This window comes from Somniosus microcephalus, chromosome 19, assembly GCF_052327205.1.
Source record: "Somniosus microcephalus isolate GS21.2 chromosome 19, FLI_Smic_1.0, whole genome shotgun sequence".
Classification (NCBI taxonomy): domain Eukaryota; kingdom Metazoa; phylum Chordata; class Chondrichthyes; order Squaliformes; family Somniosidae; genus Somniosus; species Somniosus microcephalus.
The window spans coordinates 6076064-6091590 of record NC_141005.1 but is presented as its reverse complement, the minus strand read 5'-3'; the positions used below and the strand labels follow the sequence as shown (position 1 = coordinate 6091590).

The 15527-nt window shown below is 44.9% G+C and overlaps 1 protein-coding gene across 1 annotated transcript; it reads right to left on the bottom strand.

Annotated features, from left to right (window-relative positions):
• Positions 1 to 496: 496 nt before the first annotated feature.
• Positions 497 to 10047, bottom strand: ran (RAN, member RAS oncogene family). The gene is made up of 7 exons (XM_086011895.1): positions 9977 to 10047; positions 8280 to 8325; positions 5925 to 6009; positions 4623 to 4748; positions 4345 to 4532; positions 2276 to 2446; positions 497 to 946 (listed from the first exon to the last, which is right to left on the bottom strand). Exons 2-7 carry the CDS (start codon positions 8313 to 8315, stop codon positions 902 to 904), a joined length of 651 nt encoding a protein of 216 aa, XP_085868021.1. The 5' UTR covers positions 8316 to 8325; positions 9977 to 10047; the 3' UTR covers positions 497 to 901.
• Between the last annotated feature and the right edge of the window lie 5480 nt (positions 10048 to 15527).

The following is a 15527-nucleotide window of genomic DNA, read 5'->3' as shown; positions in this document are numbered from 1 at the left end:
GTGGCAAGTAACATTCATGCCACAAGGGCCAGGCAATGACAATCTCTCCCATGAGTCTAATCACCTTCCATTGGCATTGCCATTGTCAAATCCCACCCCCAATCAAACTTAACTGGACCAGCCACATATCGACTGTGGCTACAAGAGCAGGTCAGAGGCTGGGTATTCTGCAGAGTGACTCACCTTCTGACTCCCCATAGCCTTTCCACCATCTACAAGACACATCAGGAGTGTGATGGAATACTCTCCACTTGTCTGGATGAGTGCAACTCCAACACCACGCAAGAAGCTCGACACCATCCAGGACAAAGCAGCCCGCTTGATTGGCACCCCATCCACCACCTTAAACATTCACTCCCTCCAAAAGAAACAGCAGCTAGGGCATGATGTCTCATCATACCGTTAGTAATATTCATAGCCACCCAGCAGAGGGATTCAGGATTTTTAACTCCTTACCCAACAATTGGTGGACTAAATACCAGTAAAAACAATGAACTTTGAAAGGAATGCTCAGTACTTTAATGCCACAATTCATTTAGTCATTTGAATACAACTTTATTAAGATCACAACTTTATGATCTAAACAAAAAGTTAACAAAAAAGTAGGAATGACATTAACATACAACTTGAAACGATGTATATTGTGATTCTACCAGTATCATAAATTAAATTATGCATACACTCAAATGTTGCAGTCTATCAATACAGTTTTAGTATCAAGTACACAGGTCCAAGTGTGAAGGAAATTGTCATACTGCACACCATTCACTCCCAATTCCTTTTGCCTCCTAAAGATTATAAGCAGTTAAGTTCTGTTCAGCTAATTAACTGGCAAACACGCTGCATCACAGGACAGCTGCCTATAAAACTAGGCTGCTGGTGCTCGACTCCAGCCATTAATTCACAGGTCATCATCTTCATCTGGCAATGCAGTGCCTTGAGCAACCTGGGATATTAAGAAACAAGAGTATACAAATTAAAGGTGCTTTTAAAAAAAAAACACATTGCATTTCCAGAGACAGAGAACTTTGCAGAGTTCTTCTGGTTAGAGAAAATGTACAGACAGAGCACAAGGGTGTAGAAAGACAAACAGCACTACTTTACATGCAAAACACATCAAGTCATATTACTCCCCAACTCTCAAATGCAGTTGCTTGCCATCCTAAACATGTTACAAGTAGCAATTTAAAAACTAAAATGTCCCCATCTACAATTGTTGACAAGTGCAGAGTTACAGCTAGGTATGAAGTGACAGCTTTGCAACCTAAATAGTCTGAAAATGTATCTAATCAGGACAGAAGAGCCTCACAGGGTGAGTAAAACCACAACTGATTCCAAGTTAAATTCCATATCCATGAACTACCCCTAGAGTACAAAGGTATTTACAATTAAATTACTCCATCTTACAGAACCAAAGACTGGTTAGATTATGAAACAACCCCATGCAGTACACACAGTACTGAAGAAAAACCATCATGTTTCAGAAATATTTCTGTAGGCATCAATTAAAAAAGAGATTTCCTTCATGGGCTGTACATCAAGTACAACTAGCTCAGAATTGGATGTCAAATCTTCTACACTAGTAAATTTATCTATCTTCTCCAGAATAATTCAAGCACAGTAGGCAGTTGCTTTGTCAATCATTAGTAGAGACTGTCTTGAACACAAAGAAGTGCAGCTAATATCTGGCAGATTTTACCAAACTGGTGCTATTAAGACTGCAGAATGCCACAAGCCAATCCGCTGAAACCTCAAGATACTGCAGTTAAAATGAGTCACTAAGACGACACACTGGAGATTGGTAGAGGCATACTGAAGACAAATGTTCCAGCATCTTAAGATGCAGCAATTATCTTGCAGATTAATCAAAAGCATTAAGAATTGTGATTAGATTCCACTTTTGAAACTAAAAATCAGCCTACAGGTCGGTTTACATTTGTCAACATGAAGCTGCTTTCAATGCGAATAGCTAACCAGGGATAAATAAATTCTACAGCACTATTATTAAATGCCTTTATGGCAGTCAAGCAGATGTGCTGAAAGGGCAGCACCCAAAGAACAGAGCACATTTCTGCATCCATATATTCTCAAGTCCCTCACCCAACTCATTTACAAGACCAGAAAGGGAAGTACCAGAGACCAAGCACTGGACATATAGAACCATAGGATACAGATGGGAATATCACAAACCTATGGTCTAAAAAAAGTCAACACAAAATGATTATTCAGGGTACAAGTACTTAGTTTTCAGGAATTACTCCAATAAATACTATACCTTCAGGTCCTCCTCATACTGTGCTGCTAATGCAGGGTCCATCTGAACCTCTGGTGGTGCCAAAGCTGGCATAGCAACAAACTCCAAATTGGGATCTCCAATGAGCTTCCTGGCAAGCCACAGAAATGGCTTCTCGAAGTTGTAGTTGCTTTTGGCAGAAATGTCATAGTACTGCAAGAAGGAAAGAAGTCAGTGTGGACTCTCGGCTGTAACAGCTCACATTTCCACAGTATTGGAATTTAAGCACTTGTGCCCACTTAATTACTTTTTATTAATATATAAGGGGCTCATGCAGCTTACGTCATTCCATTGTGACAAACTTCATTGACTTGTGCGAGAACAAGTTCCATATATTTGTAGTAGAAACCAGGGATTTAGAAATTCGGTAGTGTGCTTAAAACCAGTGTAGAAAGACAAGTTCAGAAGATATAACAATTTCAATTAAAAAAGGCAATTATTTTCAAATGTCTAACAATCAATTCACAAAGTGGTTTTACATTCAAGAAACAGCCTATAAAAAATTGCTAATCTTATTAGCAAGGGAAACTAGAGCATTTCCCCCCCCCCCCCCCGAAATGCCACACCTTGGTACCCCCCACCCCCAATGCAAGCATCTTTGAGCTTTACTGTAAAAAGACATTTTCCAGAACTGTCTGTACTTGGTCCTGAAGCCAGGACTGGATACACTGGAAATCTATGGCAACTTTCCTTAATGCTACAGGATCTCAGAATCTGCTACTGCTGGTGAAATGGTCAACACCATTTGTGAAGTTAGCAAAGCACTGCATCGCTTTCATCTGCCAAAATGTCCCCCTCCCATCATGGAGCTTAATTTTGAATAGCCTTCTCACCTGCTTTCTTTTCCAAGAAATCTGCTACATCAGGCATGCCACATACTTCCTGGTTACAAGCCCCATTCTAATGCAACTTATAAGGAAACATTGATCAAATGCACTGTGCAGAGAAGCCTTTGCAGCCAGTTTCTTACAATAGCAGTCCTTACTGTACAGAATTGTTGCCGAGTGCAACTATTTCAAAGCTGAAATTACAAGTGGATGTCATGTGTTGTCAGCCTGACAGAATTTTAAAAATTGGTTTCAATTTCAAACATTGGTGGAGAGCACTCACTTCAATCTCTGGTTTGAAAACTCTCACTCCTTTGTTGTGCAACTGGCCCTTCAGTCAGGAAGCTGCAACTGAAATATCGTAGTGCAAATTTCCACCCCCATTACAGCCATAGAAAACCCACCAAAAGCCAGGACAAATTGCTCTGGCTGCCACCACTTGGATTTTAAATAAATGGCTTCAACAAATGTAATGACCAAGTACCTGGCCAAACCCTGCGCTGTTTCTAGCCCAAATATGCTTCTCCCATAAATAATGGAAATTGAATTTATCAGGTGACCTTATTTATCCTACACAGAGAAAACTTAGCTAATATGGGTTGTGTGGAAGGCAAGTTGCTTAGAAGTTGGCTGACCGCATTAATTTTGCCCGAAATAAGCTAATCTGATCCAGGGTGGCTACCTCAAATGGATGATTTTGAAAATGCATCTCTGACCTACAACTGTGTTAACTGGACAGTACAGTAGTCTGAATATTGTTTCCTACACTTTTCTCAACCCACAAACTTCATTAGTAAACCATTAAGTAGCATCTTGGGCACAGGTTTCCAAATTGCAGCCCCAAAATTCTCACATCCCTCCTGCCAGATTATTTACTGACTTCCCAGCACGTCGTTCTCAAGGATTTTCTAAATAAAGGAATGCTAGAGTTTTTCCTCCGAAGCTAGGATAGTTGGGCCGCAGGATTGTCAATATTTGCAAGGATCCCCACAAAATGTGAAAACCAGAGATTTAGGAAGGGATTGAGGACTGAAACAGCATGTCTCCACTGACAAAGGATCATATTTTAAAAAGGTGCATTTCAGATAGCTAAAGAGATGGGGCAGGTGTTGGGGAGTACAGTCTAGACTTTCCTTCCAGTACTAACATCCAATTTGGCAATGCTTGCAGAACAATTAGCATAAAGATCCCAAGTATATAAACAGATATTTACAAAAGCCATACCTGAAGATTTTTCTTCCTGTGGAAGACAATAGATTTTGCCTTCACTTTTCTGTCTTTAATGTCAACTTTGTTGCCACACAACACAATGGGGATGTTTTCACACACTCGCACCAAGTCTCTGTGCCAGTTAGGCACATTCTTGTATGTCACTCGCGAAGTTACATCAAACATAATAATGGCACATTGAGCTGTTAAAGAAAAAACTATAAGCATCCAAGACATACATCACTGTATACAAAATGTTCCACTGTCACAAGCTGCATCACCCAAACTCTTACCTTGAATGTAATAACCATCTCGGAGACCACCAAATTTCTCCTGACCAGCGGTATCCCACACGTTAAATCTGATGGCACCTCTGTTAGTATGGAACATTAGTGGGTGAACTTCAACACCCAATGTTGCTGTGAGGAGAGGGAAAAAAACCAAGTTACACTGCCATCAACATGGAATGCAAAATTCAGCCCAAACACCCAGTTCTTTGATGAAGTAACAGAGGGTAGTACGGTTAATTCTGTGAATATGGACTTTCAAATGGTGTTTGATTAAAGTACATAATAGACTGGTTAGCAAAATTAAAGCCCATGGGATTAAAGGGGCAGTTTCTAAGTGGATACAAAACTGGCTACGGGTCAGAAAGCAGAGTAGTGGTGAATGGTTGCTTTTGACTGGAGGGAAGTGTGCAGTAGTGTCCCCCAGGGTAAATAAATAAATGATCTGGACTTGGGTATACAGGGCATAATTTCAAAGTTTGCAAATGACACAAAACTCCAATGTAGTAAACAGTAAAGAGGATAACAGATTTCAGGAAAACAGACAGATTGGTGTACTGGGCAGACACATGGCAGATGAAATTTAATGCAGAGAAGTGTGAAGTGATTAATTTTGGTAGGAAGAATTTGGAGGCAATGCAAACTAACTGGTACAATTTCAAGAGTTGCACATACTTTGAAGGTCACAGAACAAGTTGAAAAGGCTGTTAAAAAGGCATACGAGATCCTGGGCTTTATAAACAGACACAGTACAAGAGCAAAGTTATGCTAAACCTTTTATAAAACACTGGTTGAGCTTCAGCTAGAGTATTGTGGCCAATTCTGGGCACCACACTTTAGAAAGCCGTCAAGGCCTTGAGAAAATTTACAAGAATGGTACCGGGGATGAAGGACTTCAGTTAAGTGGAGAAATGAGAGAAACAGGAGTTGTTCTCCTTAGAGCAGAGAAGATTAAGGGGAGATTTGATAGGTGTTAAAATAATGACGGGTTTTGATAGTGTGAATAAAAGAGAAATGGCGTCCAGTGGCAGAAGAATCAGTAACCAGAGGGCACAGATTTACAGTAACTGGAAAAATCACCAGATGCAACATGAGAAAACAAATGATGCAGCAAGTTCTGATGATCTGGAATGCTCTGCTTGAACAGGCAGTGGATGATGATTCAATAATAACTTGAAGGGGAAAATGTACAGGATTCTGGGAAAGAGCAGGAGAGTTGGATTAATTGGATAGCTCTTTCAAAGAGGCACAGGCACGATGGGCTGAATGGTATGCTTCTGTGCTAGATCATTCCATTTGTGTACATACCTACATACTTCTTTTCAAATTCACCAGTCAAGTGACGCTTCACAAAAGTCGTTTTACCAGTACCACCATCTCCAACAAGTACAAGCTAAAAGAAAGCAAATGAGAATTCAGTTATAGCTGCAACCCAAAGCTACAGGTTCTTTGGCCCAATGTTCAAGTGAATCACAAAATCGAGACTTTTTATTCCAAATCTGGAGGACAATCTGAAGGGATGCTCTGGTGAATGGCAGGTTTGAAAGTATACCATGTTTGCCAGCCTGCATCCAAGTGGGTTTTGATTGGGTTGCCCTAGTTTTGTGAATTACCAGATTTAGGTGGGATAAAGCATCTCCCTAATGTGGTGCCAAAGCTACATTAGACAGACCAATATACTGACCAGCCACTGGGCATAAAGTAGCAATCATATTTTAGAATAAAAAATTTTGGAATCAGTAAGCATATGCTTTTCTCATTATGGATCTTTGCACCACAACCTAGTGACTAGAAGTTTCTCTGCTCCACACAATATTTCAGAACGTTATCCTGTGAAAAATCACCAAACGGCAATAGCACAGTAAAGAATGACCAAACCACAAGAGTCAGGAATGTCCAACAGTCAGCACTTTTATCTTGGCCAAAACTGGCCTCAGCCGAGAATGCACCCAGGGTCATTGCACCTCATCACTAACCAATAGGGTTACCAACACTCCAGAATTGTCTTCAAGTCTCCAGGGACTAAAGATTACTCTCCCGACCATTGGTCCAAGAACCCCCTAGAGAAACATCACCGGGGCATTAAAAGAAAGTGTCTTTCCCCTCCCCCCATTTTCTTTGAATACTTGTTTATTCATGGTCAACCCTACTGAGCATTCTGCATGTACACTGAAAAAAAAAAATCAGAAAGTGACTTGGCCACAGTACCAAAGGGCTGCTGGAAACAGGACAAATCCCCTACCTTCAGTTGGGGAAAAGGTTCAAAATAAACAGACCGAGCATGCATTAAAAAACCACAAAAATTCTTAGAATTGTGCATATTGTCCCATAGCTTTTGTTCACCATGTAGCAATCTTTTGTATTTAGCAGGTGGATTCAGTTATACCTCCAGTCATCAACTTGGATTTAAATCAAGAATTAAAGTGAATTCTGAAATCACGTATTACCCGTGAGTCATTGCTGCTTATATTTGGTTTAAGCAGGTTGGGGACCAACTCGTGTTGAAGTATTAAGGATAGTTACCAGGGTGTTTTAATGGAGCGCCTGACAAGCATAGGTTCCTTACTATTTAGACACAACATAATAGCTAGCTACCAAGTGGTTTAAAATTAAAAAATGCCAAGTTTTTTTGAACACAAGTTTCAACCAGCAGCCCAAGAAAAGGCCACAAGTCTTGACCTATTTGGACCCAACTAGTTGCTATAGCGAATAACAAAACAGCTGTAAGTGTGCACTGCTTGCAAGTGTTGCTCCTCCCGATTCACGCCACTGGTCCTCATTGGAAAGTGCACTGGCACTAGCCAAAAACAGGGCTGGGCAATAGGCATGGTTCCTCTACAACCACCTGGGATCAAGTACCAGAATCATCTTCACAAGGGGAAAATACACAATATTGAAATCGGCCCCTATTCTTTCTGGGGGCCATATCATACCCCATTTCAGTTTCTCCTTGCCTTTTTACTTACGGTTTCATTTCCCCGCAACGTTATTATTTTCCCTTGTTCTACTACCTGCTGGGGTAGCAGTAGCTGCTTGTTAAAAGCATTCCATACAAAACATTGCAGCATTTAAATGTGGCTCTGTACAGGGCCAATCCTGGTGCAAATTGGTGCAAGGTAGAGTCAGACGTGATGAGCTGTAGTGGCATTCCAAAAAACACACCCCAAGCAACATGAACGCAGCAATAACTGTACACTGGCATCTACAGAAGTGCAAAATCTTTGATCAAAAATGTTGCCAGCACACCAAATACACTCCCAGCCTACAATGTGAGCTTTGCCTAGGTCATCCACAAATATGTATATTAATGAGAACAGAACTGAAAACAGATGGACATAGTGACATTACATGCAATGAAGCAGAAGCCAAAAACTCCAACCACATGTAGCATTTTGCACAGGAAAGTTGAAAAGTAAAAACTGGCATGGTTGGACCAAAACACCCAATGCTGATTATTAAAAACTTACCGTGAAATATCATGCAAGTTTGTGGCTTTTATTTTTAAATCCAAAACCACACACACGATAGAACTTAATTTCTAAAAAAAGTCAGAAACTACTACCTACAGTAATTATTCAGCATCAACCCAGATAACTTCAAGTGCAGGAGAAAGAGAATTCTGAAATACAAGCAGTTAACTTCATTTCATCACCAGATTCTTACCTTGAACTGAACTTGTGGTTCTATTTGGTCACCCATAGTTTATTACCTTTAACAGAAGACTACAATTAGGCACTCATCACCATAATAGTGTTTAATCAGGCATTTATGTAAATATACATCAATGATTTAATCTGAACCTGTAACAAAAATACATCAGGCCAAAAAGCAGAGACATATTTTTGGGAGACAGAGAAGGAAGGAAAATTGCAAGCCAGAAAACATCTGACCTTTGAAATGATTAAAATAAATGGGGGGAAAAAGCAAGTGCAAGAAATAAAAGTCCACATCTAAAAAAAGCTAACTTCTCTCTTTTCCAACTATTCCCAATCCAAGAGGTTTGTTTAAAGCAGAAAAGCAGCAGCTTTCAAAATGTGCGAGTGAACGGCCACCTTTGCAAACACCAACACCTCTTGAAAATGGGTAAAAAGCAGCATTAGGACACGGCTGCAGAAAAAAAATAGATGCAAGTTAACAAATCATAGAATCTCAGAAATTCACATCAGAAGGAGCTATCCAGCCTGATCCCACTTTCCAGCTCTTGGTCCTTACTTAGCCCTGTAGGTTACAGCACTCGAAGTGCATATCCAAGTACTTTTTGAAATGCAATAGCAAAATACTGCGGATGCTGGAAATCTAGCCTGCTGAGTATTTCCAGCATTTTCTGTTACTTTTTAAATGTGATGAGGGTTTCTGCCTCTCCCACCCTTTCAGGCAGTGAGTTCCAGACCCCCACCACCCTCTGGGTGAAAACAGCTCTCCTCAACTCCCCTCTAATCCTTCTACCAATTACTTTCAATCTGTGCCTCCTGGTTATTGAGGTCGCTGCTCAGGGAAACAGGTCCTTCCTGTCCACTGCAAGGGCTTTATAAGCTAGCAATGAACAATCAAAGATATTTAAAATAAATAGTGGGGTTGGGGAAGAGTAAATGCAGCATTGGTGAGGAGGGGAGCGTGCAGGGCGCTATGGGGAGAGCGGCTCCAGAGGGCCAGCACGGCACGATGGGCTGAACGGCCGCCTCCTGTGCGGTGCCGACCCTGCAGAGTGGGCCGGGCCGGGCTGGCGGAGCCCGAGGCACAAGATGTCGGCCGGGCCGTCCTGCGGCCTTTGTCCCGGGAGCCGGGGAGCAATCGCAGCAGCACACACACACACACACACACACACACACACACACACACACAGAGAGCAGGCCCTGGGGGAGGGAGGGAGGATGGGGGCCTCAAACCCGGGCAATGGCGCCCGGGCCCGGCTCAGAGAAAGGAAACGCGGCCCCTCCCCCCTCAGAGAGTGTGCGGGACATGGGGAAGGGCGAGGCCCGGGGATGGAGAGAGGCCCCGGGGGATGGAGAGGCGCCCCGGGGGGGGGGGGGGGGGGGGAAATGGAGAGAGGCCCCGGGGGGGGGGGGGGGGTAAGAAAGAAGAGGCCCCGGGCCGCCAGTGCGGACATACACCGGCCGAGAAGCGACCCCGGGCCGCCATCGCCGCCTCAGAGCGGGAGCGCGGGGCCCGGACGGCGGGAGAGCGCGCCACAGGCCCCGGGCCGGTTTACCTCAAAGCCGGCGGGCGAGGGGCGACCCCGGGGAGCGGGCTCCTCGCTCTCTTTATCTATCTATTTACCTATTTATTTATTTATCCCTCCCTCGCTCTCTATCTATCTATCTCTCTTTTCTTTTCTTTTTCTCTCCCCCTGTGACGCTCACCTTCCAGAAGCCTCTCTCGCTCAAAATGGACGCTCGAGCCTCAAATACCCGCGCACCACGTGACTGACCGCCCGCCCGGGCACGAGCACGCTGCCGGCGAGCGAGCGAACGTACGTACGTGCGCGCGACGGGCAGGGTGGGGTGCGGCAGAAGGAGACGGCGGCGCGCGCGCTTGATGGGATTGGAAAAGAGAAGGGGGGACTGAGCATGCGCGGCGGTGGAGAGTGGGCGGGGCGGGGCGAGAGGGGGGTGACTGAGCATGCGCGCGGCGGCCGGCACGCGGTCCGGGTACATGTTGTACAGGCTCGACTGTGCAGAGTGCAGACCAGAGAGAGCAATGCAAACAGGCAATGTTGGAGACCAGAGAGAGTAATGCAAACAGGCAATGCTGGAGACCAGAGAGAGTAATGCAAACAGGCAATGCTGGAGACCAGAGAGAGTAATGCAAACAAGCAATGTTGGAGACCAGAGAGAGTAATGCAAACAGGCAATGCTGGAGACCAGAGAGAGTAATGCAAACAGGCAATGCTGGAGACCAGAGAGAGTAATGCAAACAGGCAATGTTGGAGACCAGAGAGAGTAATGCAAACAGGCAGTGTTGGAAATGCACAGCGCTCCCAGATTGCTGGCAGGATCATAGAAATTTACAGCACAGGAGGAGGCCATTCGTCCCATCGTGCCTGGGCCCCAGCCTAATCCCACTTTCCAGCTCTCAGTCCGTAGCCCCGCAGGTTATGCCACTTCAAGTGCATATCCAAGTACTTTTTAAATGCTAATACCACAGCAAAATACTGCAGATGCTGGAAATCTGAAATAACAGAAAATGCTGGAAACACTCAGCAGGCCAGGCAGCATCTGTGGAGAGAGAAACAGAGTTTACGTTTCAGGTCTGACATTTCATCAGAACTTCACTAGTTCTGACGTAGGGTCACAGATCTGAAACGTTGACTCTGTTTCTCTCTCCACGGACGCTGCCTGACCTGCTGAGTGTTTCCAGCATTTTCTGTTGCTTTTTAAATGCGATGAGGGTCTCTGCCTCTACCACCCTTTCAGGTATTTGATGCCCCCAAACTCGCTGCGGTGAGTTTAATGGGCAATTAATGTGCAAATCCAGACAGCTCTTAAAACTAATGGGGAGAGTAAGGGTGAGATGCTGTTTGTGTGAAGTGAGTGGTGGAGCGGCGCAAAGTGACCAGCAAGTTCTGGAGATTTGCAACTCACAATGTTTCCCTTAATCCCCTGAACTCACTGGCCAATTTACGCCTTAATAACAGTGTGCGTTTGCAGCACTTTCTGCTTCTCTACATCTCTATCTCTGGGAGGGGGGTGTACCTGCTGAGCTTTTACATTGATTTAAAGAACGATTCATCACACCTCAGAAACATGCCAAAGCAACTTGGAAGCAAAATTTGCATTTCTATAGCACCTTTCATGACCTCAGAACGTCCCAAAACACTTTACAGCCAATTAATTACTTTTTGAAGTGTAGTCACTGTTGTAATTTAGGAAATGCGTCAGCCAATTTGCGCATAGCAAGATCCCACAAACAGCAATGTGATAATGTCTGGATAATCTGTTTTAGTGATGTTGATTGAGTAATAAATATTGGCCACGACACCGGGGAGAACTCCCCTGCTCTTCTTCAAAATAGTGCCGTGGGGTCTTTTACATCCACCTGAGAGAGCAGACGGGGCCTCAGTTTAACGTCTCATCCGAAAGACGACCCCTCTGACAGTGCAGCACTCCCTCAGCACTGCACTGGAGTGCCAACCTGGATTTTTGTGCTCAAGTCTCTGGAGTGGGACTTGAACCCACGACCTTCTGACTCAGAGGCGAGGGTGCTGCCCATTGCTCTTTAAAGCAATGGTCTTAAAATTACAATGTGAAGTTAATGGGCCGGATCGTGCTGAAAAAATAATGGCGTGTTAACGAAGTGCGCTGTTATTAAGGCGTAAATTGGCCAGCATCTCATCCTTAGTCTCCCCGTTAGTTTTAAGAACTGTCTGGATTTGCACATTAATTGCCCATTAAACTTGTGGTGTATGTACCTTTATAAGAGGAACTATTTTTTTGAAGCCCTTGTGTACTGTAGTACCGGTAGTGACCACTCGGGTATATAAGCCTGTCTAGCGTCTTGTATAGTTTAGTTCACCTCCAGACTTTGTGCAGTAAACACTTGTTAAATCAACTCCTGCATTCCGTGTCTCCATTAACACACGGATACAACAGTGGCGACGAGTTAGAAACGAACTTACCTGCAATTCGGCAGCACCTCAAGGAGATCGATTCCTCAGACGAAGGTCGAAGAAAAAAAAACTGTAGTTTCACCAGCTAAACGGGCTGGTGGCAGGTAGTGCACTGATCCTTCCTGGGCGGCGGGCTGGGGCTCGATCGGGTGGCTCTGCAGCGGGGCCGGGCAGCGAGTCGGAAGGCAGAAGCAAACAGAGACAGAGGGTGGAGCACTCAGGAGACGGCCGGTGCTGCAAAGCAGGTCGGCATTCGGACCAAGCAGAGGGAGGGGAAAGTCCCAGAGAGTCCAACGGGAACGATTCTCCAAGTGACGGAGAAACTGTTCAAAATATATGTGTAAATAAAAACCGCGGAGAACAGCGTTGGCAGCAGCGGCAGCGGCGGGAAAGCACGGGCGGCGCCATCTTGACTCGGCAGGGAAGAAGGGAAAGCGCAGGAGGCACCATTTTTGATTTTCAGGATGCCTAAGACTGGCAATATTACTGCTTTCGATAGTGATATAGAGGATTGGACCACATATGTGGAAAGAGTGGAGGTATATTGCAAGGCGAATGCAGTAGCAGATGATAAAAAGGCATCGGTACTTCTAAATCTGATGGGCGCAAGGACATACGGGCTGTTACGAAACTTGATCACTCCAGCCAAACCGATGGACAAGAATTTTAAGGAGATTGTTGATACCCTACAGGAGCACTTAAACCCAACACCGCTGCTGATAGCGGAACGATTCAAATTCTTCAGGAGGAATCAGCACAAGAATGAAAGTAACGCTGATTACCTCACCGAATTACGAAAGCTGTCAAAGCACTGCCAATTCGGGGCAGGACTGGCTGATTCTCTACGAGACAAATTCGTCTGTGGTCTCCTAAGCGAAGGAACACAGAAAAGACTACTTTCTGAGAAAGATTTGACACTGGACAAGGCTTTCAGTGTGGCTGTATCATACGAAGCAGCAGCAAGAGGAGCTGCAGAGATACAGCAAAAGCCACAGGACTTTGGCACCCATGAAATGACACGGGGTTTCAAGAGATGTTATCGCTGCGGCAGATCCACCCATGACCAGAGGGACTGCTGGTTCAAGGACAAAGCATGCAGGCAATGCGGAAAGATGGGACACATTGCACGTGTATGCTGATCTGGAAAAAAATCCGCTGACAGTAAAAAGGTCAATAAGAAAAAGTACAGAAAGGTACAAATGATGACGGACAGTAGCTCCGAAGACCAGAAGAGCGATAGCGACTCCGGAAACAAGAGACTAAGCTGTCTCAAATTACATAATGTAATTGCCAAAGAAGATTACCAGGCCATTTGGGTTACCCTCACGATAGCGGGGTCCCCAGTTAAAATGGAGCTAGATACAGGATCAGCTCTGACCGTCATAAGTCGACGGGAGTACGAGCGGCTATTTCCGCATATACCTTTGAAAGACACATCCATTATCTTGAAGACATATACAGGGCAGAAAGTATACCCCAGAGGGAAAATAAGGGTGCCTGTTGTATACAACGGCAAGGAAATACAGAAGTTGTATTTATACGTTCTGCAAGATGGTGGTCCACCGTTGTTGGGACGTGAATGGATCAGAAAGATATGTTTAGACTGGCACTCATTCAGGCACTGACGGTGACCAGTAAGAAAAAAAATGATGATGACGTCATACCTGGACGATTAAAAGACATCTTGGCTAACGCCAAAGAAGTGTTTCAACAGGAACTAGGAACCCTGAAAGGCGCCACCGCCTCAATAAAAGTGGAAGATGCGGCAATTCCCAAGTTTTTTAAGGCAAGGCCGGTGCCATACGCAATTCGTCCAGCAGTCGAGGCAGAGCTGGAGAATTTGGAAAAAGCAGGCGTGTTTTCCAAGGTAGATTGGAGCGAGTGGGCAACACCCATCGTCTCGGTCATGAAGAAAACGTTGAATAATGATAAATCTGAAGAACAGAGAAAAATTCGCATCTGTGGGGACTTCAAGGTGACTGTAAACCCGGTTCTTCACACGGTACAGTATCCAGGATAGAAGATATTTTCGCCTCACTATCCGGAGGGAAACGTTTCACCAAAATTGACTTGGCACAGGCATATCTACAGATGGAGGTTGAGGAGGCCTCTAAAAAATATCTCACGATAAACACACACAAAGGCCTGTACCAGTACAATCGACTGGTTTTCGGAGTAGCATCAGCTCCAGCTATCTGGCAAAGAGCTATGGAGCAAGTCCTGCAAGGGATTCCGGGGACTCAATGCTACCTAGACGACATCCTTGTAACAGGAGAAAACGACAACGAGCACCTTGCGAATTTGGAGCAGGTGCTCACGAGGCTAAGAGAACGGGGCCTATGAGCAAATTGCCCCAAGTGCGAATTTTTCCTGAAACAAATATCATATTGTGGCCATGTCATTAACGAAGAAGGATTGCATAAGTCACCTGAAAAAATTGAAGCGGTTGTTGTGGTAAACCACTGTTTGTATTCCTGTTTGTCCTGTTTGTATTCCACTGTGTACATGCCTGGACATGCCTCGGCTGACTCCTCCCACAGGTCCTAGTATAAAGGTGACTGCTCCCCAGCCCTTAGTATCATGGACCGGTCGACCACGCGAGGCAGACCTCCATTCTGTTGTTAATAAAAGCCTTTAGTTATTCTTCTAACTCTCAGTCTTTTATGAGTAATTGATAGCGCATCAATTTTATTAACAACATTTTTATAATGGAGAAGATCCTCACACCAGCATGCCTGGACTTAGATCATCGGGAGGCGGACTCATCCACCAAGTTTACTCACTGGCTTAAGTGTTTCGAAAAATTCCTGACCGCCTCCGAAGCAATCAAATCGGACGAGGACAAACTGGATGTCCTGACCTCCAAAGTGAACCACCGAGTGCCCTCGGTCATCCAAGACGCGACCTCGTACGCGGACGCTATCAAGCTCCTCAAGGACCAGTACACGCGCCCAGTGAACGAAGTGTACGCCAGGCACCTCCTGGGGAGTCGTAAACAACAACCTGGGGAATCGACCGTGGAATACCTTCAGGCACTGTCTGTGCTTGGCCGGGCCTGTGGTTGTAAGGATGTAAAGGCTGCCGTGTACACAGAGGAACTTATCCGGGACGCTTTTGTAGCGGGCCACAGATCCAATTACACCCGACAGCGACTGTTGGAGCAGAGTAACCTCGACCTCAACAAGGCCTCTGAACTCGCACTATCATTGGATGCAGCCTACCAGGGCATGGATGCCTACTCCTCTGCACCGTGGACGCCGCGGGGAATGACAGCCTGGGACACGGTAGGACCGCCTCATAGCGCC